Genomic DNA, 8771 nt, shown 5'->3' on the forward strand with positions numbered 1-8771 from the left:
GTAGGTAAGTTTTATTTATTGACACAAATTTAATGTATATAAATACATACAAACTTAATTATTTACATTACATAATATCTTAAACTAAAGTAATCAAAGTATATAGTACCTACAGAAAAAAAAAAAGAATAATTATGGTATATGGTGAATCGTGCTGAGCCAGATTCCCTTTTGTGTCCATTTTGCTCTTTTCGCTTTTGCTTTGTTTGTTTTTGGTATGTCTTAATGTGACCAAATAAATATATTCTTTCTTTCTTTTTTCTTTGTATATAAAGGTACTTACTCGTAAATACTTGTGGCAATAATTCGTCACCCAACCCTGCGGTATTGTAGTAGTACCCACGTGTCACTTATTATTTAAGCCACATTGGATCAGATAACAAAATTGGGTGCAGAATTTTATGTTTGTGCTCTATAGAATTCTTTATAAACAATATTCTTTACGAAATCATTATTTTTGTATCGAAACCACCAAACTACGCGTCAAGCGTTTCGAATAAAAAAGTATATCTAATATATCTATTAATATTTGCTATGCGCTTATCGCGATTCCACAGGAACTATGCAATTTCCGGAATAAAACTATCCTATCTCCTTCCCTCCCAGTGTGACACCTACTTAGATCGCGTGGAATCGCGACAAATGCATTGTTCGCAGACGGAGTCGCGAGCAACAGTTAATTTAATATCTATATATAAAGTACCTACTAATAATTAAAAGAAATGACTTTATCCACATTTTATAGATGTAAGTAAAATAGCATATAATTAACACTGATCAAACTATAACAATGGAACTATAACATAATATACTCATGAGAAACTATTTGTTAATAACTAATTGATTGACAAATTTAATTAGGTAAATCCAAATAATCATAGTTATTTTTATTAAATTAGTTTGTATTATTTCTTTAATGAACTGATTGTATTTACAAATTAATGAACATTATATCTAATAATTAATTATGGTTGTTTTGTAGGCAAGCGAGTACTTTTAAATGTATGTATTCTTTATACCTAAATAACCTGAATTACACTTCAAACCACAATGTTTAAATAGTCAGATAAATGGTGTCTGCATATTTAGGAATCGTTATTGAGTCACCATAAAGATGATGAGTGTGCGGTCCAGTAATAAAGAGACGAGGACCGTGATGATACCTGGGCAGGCGCAGGCGCAGGTAGCGCTCGCGCCGGCTACAATGGCATTCCGAGCATCCGAATGATTCAGAATTCAGCGCGCGGCGCCCGCCGCTGCTCGCTGCTGAACCCTGCCCACTAAACTAAACTGTTAATCGCATCAAATCGATCTAATCCTTATGGTCAGGGTATCTGAAATCAATTTATTTTTAGTTTGACTGCGTGCGTATTCAAATGTGCTTCTCTTTGACCGGTAAAATACTTATATGTTGCAGTTCATGCGTTCTTGATTATTTAACAGCAGCTCAAAACACGTTTAAAACAATATTGTATGTCCCGGTAAATTTTCACAATGTCGAGAAAATTGCCTTTAACTTTATTTTATTTCGCAAATTTCGGCCACTATGTTCTCGCGGACGGAAGGGTTCCCTTGAATATTTCTGAGTCCTAATAACGTGGTCTCAAGGTCAGACGTAACTCTTAACTGTTTGTTAAGTACCAGCTACTAGGTACATAATTATCTGTTACTGGAAGGTATTCGTATGTTGTGGAACTGCTGCCTATTGGTCAAGTTAACTGATAACTTTGATAGGCCAAAAGGTTTGTCAATACCGTAAACCCTCAGCCTTAGCCGTAAGTAATCAATGTTTATTTTTGTTAGGTTGATAAATAAATAAGTTTTATATTCCAGATAATTGTATACCTACCTAAGTAGATCTGTCGGGATAATGATAACGGAATTCTACGCAGACGGCAAGAGCAACAACCAGTATTTCACAAAATTATTGAAAGTAGTTTAATAGTTTACTCTTACAATGTCATAAAATACACTGACCAGCCAAAGTAAGGGCTCTCAATGAGAGCCCTTATTTTTGCTTTGCAGCAACATGTGCCATCGGTAACTAGCGCGTTGGCGGCGTCAAGCAGCGTACCGGTTACTGCTTCTTTATCTGCATCGGTTTGCGGCTGAAACCCTGCGACCACGGGTCACTGAACGCAATGGGATGCTGCCAGACTGATTTTTTTTCAATTTAAGATTCACAAGATTGAGTATATGATTCATCTCATCTACTTAATTTGGATTAGCGCGGTCTGGAGCAGGAGATTCATTTTGCTGGTAACTTTTGTGAAAGTAAAGTGAACCGAAGTCGTCATAAGGTGTGACCGGGATAATGTCACGGCAGCACGCAGGAGTCAGTGTACCGAGATATAATTACTAATCGCAGTACATAGTTACTAATATAGCAATTTACGATCAGGCTAGTCGTGTTTAGTGCAGTGAACCGACAAGCTCTCCCCACTCAGAGCGACTGGTTTCATTTGTAGGTGTATCGGCGACCTCCCGCACCGGCGTGAACAATGAAAGTGAGAGAGGGCAGGAATGCGGCGGGGCGCGGGCGCGGGCGCGGGCCCGTTCCCGGTTCCCAGGCGAGGAATGCCAGCACGACCAACAAAGCCTACCCGCCGCCATTCACCCCCGACCCTCCCACCTCCTAGCGGTACCGTACGGCCGTGCACCACATTTTTACAGACTTTCCCCTAAGCAGCTTTATGATTGCCCCGGATCGAAATCCGATTCCAACCACCGATAATCAAACGTCATCGCATGTTCCCATTACTGGCATGAATACCAATTCAACTCGGTGCGGACCGCGCCTACCCGATGTAAAAGCGGTGGCTAGTTTCCGGATAAGCGCAGGGAAAAAGTTTATTTGCGAAAAAAAGTTTAACGGCGAAAAGTTAATTAAGATTCAAGAATGTTTCATTACATATGTATGTGAATCTCAGGACATCTTTCCAGAGTTGTACGACAACCGCAAATGTTTCAAATGGTGTTGTTGATCTTGGTTATTTTATTTTAAATATAGGTAGGTATAGGTAGTTAAACAGTACCCAAGGTATTTAACCTGAACGCGAGTACAAATGACTTGATAATATTTTTCCTATAATGTAGACAGTGATACGTTATGTTATGAATATCCAAATGACAAGGACGTTACGATACGAAGAGTGTGTTTGTATACCAATTAATAAACGTCATTGTTCAGTGCGATCTGCAGAGCGGCGGCGCCGGCGCACAGCATCACGCCCGCCTCTGCGAGTGCACGCGCATTCCCGTTTCCTACCTTTATTAGGTAATAATCCTGGTTTAAGGCATTTTGTATATCTGAACCTGATTTCTGGAGGGTATTTGGAGTATATTTTATTCAAATTCTAAGTTATACCCACGTTATACCGGTAATGTAAACCTTTATAGAGTATCGTTGACAAGCATATTTTTAAACTTTCGAGCACGTTTAAGTACCTATGTCGATCAGAAAATCTATTCACAGCTGGCACTTGGCGTAAAAAAAAGAAGTTAATAACTGTCTCGAGAACATAGGGAAATAATAAGTTAATAGCTGTCTCGAGAACAGTAGGGAAATTTGGTCGTTCGGTAATTCTTATATACTCAGCAGCACAAAATATGGCCCACTCTTCATACAAAATTACCTATACCTACTGCATACATTTTGCCGCTCAGTATATTTTTAAATGAGCAATTTTTGTACTTAAATATATGTATTTACTGGGTTGAGCTTAAAGGCCAAAGACTTACTTTTGTTGACTTGTTTTTTTTTTCTTTTTTTTTCAAATTTGCCCGCGACTTAGCTTTCGTTAAATTTGGGGTAACATACATACATAATTACTTTCTGCGATCCTTTTTTTCTTATTTTGATTATTTTTTGAAGGATTATATGGAAATACAAATACAGACAGACATTTTTTAGGCAGATGCTGCAAATTTTCGAATTCAAAAATCAACCTGCACAAATTAAATTAATCATAATTCGTACCAACTTTGAAACCCTGTTTCGCATATTCAGGGGTGGAATTTTAGAAAACATTAAAGCTAGTAGGTAGGTACACGTTTCTTTTGCCCGCGACTTCGTACACGATATAGGACTATCCCGCGGGATAAGAATTAGTGAATCCTATAGAATGCTATAGGTACACTGTCCCTGTAAATTAAAACAGGCTTCTTTTATCTAGGGCATTTGAGGGAAATTGAAAAGTTCCCGCGGGATGATAATAACTCTTTAGATCGATTAAAAATTCATTTCGAGGAAATTTTGCATTTTTTTCGAAGAAAAATTAACCTATGTCAATGAGGAATAGTGTAGCTTTTTATTGGTAAAAGAATTGTTTAAATCAGCTTAGTAGTTTAAGGGATTACCCCCAGCAAATAAAGTTTAGATATTTCCCTATCCCAAGGGATTTTCTAAAAATCTTTCCTTAGTTCACCACTATAATACTTTTGGTACCTATATGTATGCCGAATTTCAAGTTTCCAGCACCAGTAGTTTAGGCTATGCGATGTCAGTCAGTCGTCAGTCAGTCATACCTACTATTTAGGCTAGGTTAGGCATAGATAAATTTGTGTTACGTAATGAGTTGATTGGTTTAGCGTAGGTTGTTTTTGAAAACATATTTTTAAATTGGGTTTTAATTTCATTTTTTTAGCTATATATTTTAGTATTTCATCAAGTCATGTGTACCTACAAAAACATGTAAAATTTCGTATGTGTGCTATCAACCCTTGAGGAGTTCCGTCATATTAGCAGACGACCCTGGCTGCAGTATCAGGTGGTGTCTATCATAAAAACGCATTGTCATTGAAATTGAACAATCATGTTAAGTTTTTTGTGTGTGACACTACTATTTAAAGAGTTCCTTCTACGGAGACGACCCTGGCCAAGATGAGCAGAATGTCACTGCCAAATTATTGTATTGTTACCAGATTTACATCAGTTTACCAGATCTTCGTCCCTATAGCTTTATTAGTTTAGCTTGTGCGTTTTCTGATTCAGTTAGTAAGTATATAAAATCTTATCCCGTGGGAATTTTGGAAAATCTTGAAACAGTTTTTACCTGTTATTATTACCTACCCGAATGCCAAATTTTAAGTCTCTAATATTTATAATTATTATGCCACTTTGAAGCGAAAACGTAAATCCCATTTCTTTCCTATCCCGTGGGAATTTCGAAAAATATAAATTTCAAGTTTGGTCTGTGCGTTGATCTATAAGTCAGTCAGTCAGTCAGTAAGTCAGTTTCTTCTATAGGTACTCAGCGGCACACAATTTGGCCCACTCTCCATACAAAATAACCTACTTTTGCATTTGCGCGCAGTATTAGTTTTACTTTTAAAGCTTATTGATAAACGTACCTTCTTAATAAAACATGATTTAACAAATAAATACTCTGAGCAAAGCTCGGTCTCCCAGGTGGGTACTGAACGATTTATCTAAATGTAATGAAAACTATAGGTGTTATAATAACGCGTCTTGATCGGTAAGTCAAAGCTAGTCAAAATAAATGCAAATTTGGAAACCGCCTTCTTAACGACGCATGCATGCACCTGAGACCTGAATGGGTAATGCAATGCATTGCGCCAGGAAAGAAGTAAATCGGATCACAACAGAGACAACGGAGCCGGCGCGGCGCGGGCGACGACGCTCGTCTCAGGATGCCAGCGATAACGTTCACAAGTTTAACGTTGGTCATAGAAGTTAAAGCTGGCCTATGACGAAATTATATCCATGAAGAGAACCTATAACAACGAGGCTTGGCTGACGCGTTGGGGAGGAACCATGGAATTGTAATCTGTGCTTGATACGAAGCGATCGCATTAGGCATACCCAACATAAAAGCCGATTTTTTGTTCTTATTTTAAATAAAGTAATGGTTAATTGTATTATTTTCAACACAATTTCGTCCCTAAACTATTTAGTAAAATTACGAGTATAGTCATACAACTAAGTTTCTTTACACAAGTAGCTCTACATTCTACATACATACTCGTAGGTACACGAGTGGAGACATTGCCGTTAGTAAAATGACTACAAACTCCAACGTTTCCCTAAAGATATGGGAGATTTTGCAGGTGGCAGGTGGGCCTTGTGCAAGGTCCGCCCGAATTGCTACCACCATCTTCCTCGCTAATCCTGCCATGAAGTAGCAGTGCTTGCACTGTTGTTTCGGCGTGAAGAGTAAGACAGCCGGTGAAATTACTGGCACTTGAGGTATTCCATCTTAGGCCTCTAGGTTGGCAACGCATCTGCAATACCCCTAGTGTTGCAGATGATTATGGGCGGTGGTGATCTCTTACCATTAGGAGACCCACTTGCTCGTTTGCCACCAAGACGAAAAATAGAAATTATGCAAAATTTGTAGGTATACTTAGTCGAATTTCTTTTAACACATTATTTTATTAGTAACTACTTCCACGCTTCCAACTGAACTTCTTTCCGTTTTTTTGTTCCTAGCCCATCAATTTCTGGACTGAGGAGTCAACTAGTCAGCATGGCCTTTCTAGTGAATCACCTGCAGCTGTGTGTGAAGCTCCCAATCAGCCTTGGTTATTACTTATTCTGTGCCTGGGTAGGTACTAGGTACCTATTACCTATTCTGTGCCTGGGTGAATGGGGTTTTGTAAAATTAATGTAAATAAATATATTTAAAAGAACGGTAACTTTGTGGTGCTGGCTAAGAGTTGCACCATCCCATTTTTTCTCGTGGGAGGTAAAAGGAAATAATTTAATCAAATAATTTGAGACCAGAGAGAGAGTAAATACCTAGTATGATCCAAGCGCGAGTTAAAACTAACCTACACTTCCTTTAATCTTGCTACATAGGTAGCTGTACATGGATATTTTTATAAATATTGACAACATATTTAACAGCATACCGAATCAACACAAAAACAAACAAAAATGATATTAGGTAGATGTATGAAATGAAAGAAACAATAACCATAAAAATATTTGTCACCATCAGCGACATTAATTTTGATTTACGTGCGTATAAGTAGGTGCAAGAACGACTATAGCTATACATATTTTACTTAAGTACTTAAAGTGCGAAACTGCATTATAGACGCTCTACTAGGCTCTACATTTTTTTATAATGTCTGTTCATATCATTAGATATTTAATTGGCTAGTTTAAATATAACTGGGGCAACATATTTTTTGCTAATAAAAAAAATAAAGAAAAGTAGCAGATATCCAAAATGTGGGTAAGGTACCTTTAGAATTCGTAAGAGCCGGGTTTTTCGATCTATAAGTATTGTATCATTTTACGTAAATACATCATTACTTCTCCATTCGCCACAGCAACCATAAAACTGATTATTTTATAAGCACTATCCTATGTTTACGTAAAAATCCGAACCTGGTTGATCGCTATCATCAGCTGATACATTATGCCTCATGAAGAAGTCTTCAGAGAGAGCACAGGAGGCGGCAGCAGCGACGACAGCTCTAGCCCCGGCCAATGTGGCCAAAATAAACACAAAACACTTCATTTTCACAACAGCAGCACGATAATTTAATAGCTATAATAAGATTTATCTGAGAGTCGTTCAGTGAGCGCGTGTACGCGGTCTATGAGCGGACACCACTAAACTGGTTGCGTACGCCCGCATCGGAGCGCCGTCCCGGACTGTCGTGGCCGCGCCGCCGCCCGCCGCTCCCGCCGCCTTCCGCCCTCCGCCGCCGCCCGCGCCTAAGAAGCCTCTTTCTTCTTTATTCACTGTGCCTGCTTTTGATAAAACAAGCCCTTTTCTTTCTTTTCAAAACTCATTATAAATTATTTACTTAGGTACTTCGTTAACATCACTATTTAATAAAGTCGGTTTGGGACTTGCAAAAGTGGAAATATGGAAATGCAAACGGAAAAAGTAGATTGTTTAACACAGGAGGGCATTCAACAGAGGGCGCGGAGCCGATTACCGATGTTTTAAATAGGTGTTTTTCCAAACTTGAAAACTCTACAATTAGACTATTGAGGAAAGTAAAAAATATAATTGTCAATGAAAAAATTAAATCGGGTTCAAAAATGTAACTAAAAAGGGAGAAGTAAAAGCTTTATCGTTTGAAAAAATCTAAAAAAAAACCGCCAAGTAGGTATTTTTTAAGCCAACTATTTAAATATGCTGTAATTACTTAGTCATGTTAATGTTTCTATTAATAAACCAGTCCTGGCACCGATAAAAAAAACCCAATGTAAATAGACTTTTCTATATTATTAGGTATTTTATTATTAATTTCCGTTCTAATTCAAGCTGATTTTCCTCTTTTTGTTTGAGTACCTTTACTCAATTATTTTTTGTCTTTTACTTGTATAATATGTTTTAGAAAAACCTACATACCTACACAGTTAGTAAAACGACACATTTTTCAAGTGGCTAAATACACTTAACTCTCTACTTATCCGAAAAACTGTGGAACCGATTTTGATGAAACTTGCCATATGTTCTCCATCTTTTCTCTACTATGTTTGACTACACCTAATCCAACTAAAAATTTTTTTTTTACAATTCGGCATATAGTTTTTGAGCCCTGCGCGGACAAATAAACAAATAGACACATTTTGAAGTACGTGTCTTCCAAGTACAGTCGAGTTCAAAAACTTGTGAGCAAACATATTTGATCAAAAATATCTGAACACGAGTCTATGTTAGCGGCGTAGAAGCGTGTTCAGATATTTTTGATCAAATTTTGCTCACAAGTTTATGAACTCGACTACAGCAAATTACAAATAAAGATAGGTAGTTTTACACGCCAAATAATATTTAAGTATATGT

At 37.5% G+C, this 8771-nt stretch overlaps 1 protein-coding gene across 1 annotated transcript in view; it reads right to left on the reverse strand.

The window, feature by feature from the left end:
- The window catches only part of dally (division abnormally delayed protein), a 78891-nt gene extending 71271 nt beyond the window's left edge, over positions 1-7620 (reverse strand). The window contains 1 exon segment of the mRNA XM_074091172.1: positions 7358-7620. Coding sequence (XP_073947273.1) covers positions 7358-7490 — 133 coding nt within the window. The 5' untranslated portion in view covers positions 7491-7620.
- Between the last annotated feature and the right edge of the window lie 1151 nt (positions 7621-8771).

The sequence above is a fragment of the Choristoneura fumiferana genome, chromosome Z (genome assembly GCF_025370935.1).
Source record: "Choristoneura fumiferana chromosome Z, NRCan_CFum_1, whole genome shotgun sequence".
NCBI classification, from domain to species: Eukaryota; Metazoa; Arthropoda; class Insecta; order Lepidoptera; family Tortricidae; genus Choristoneura; species Choristoneura fumiferana.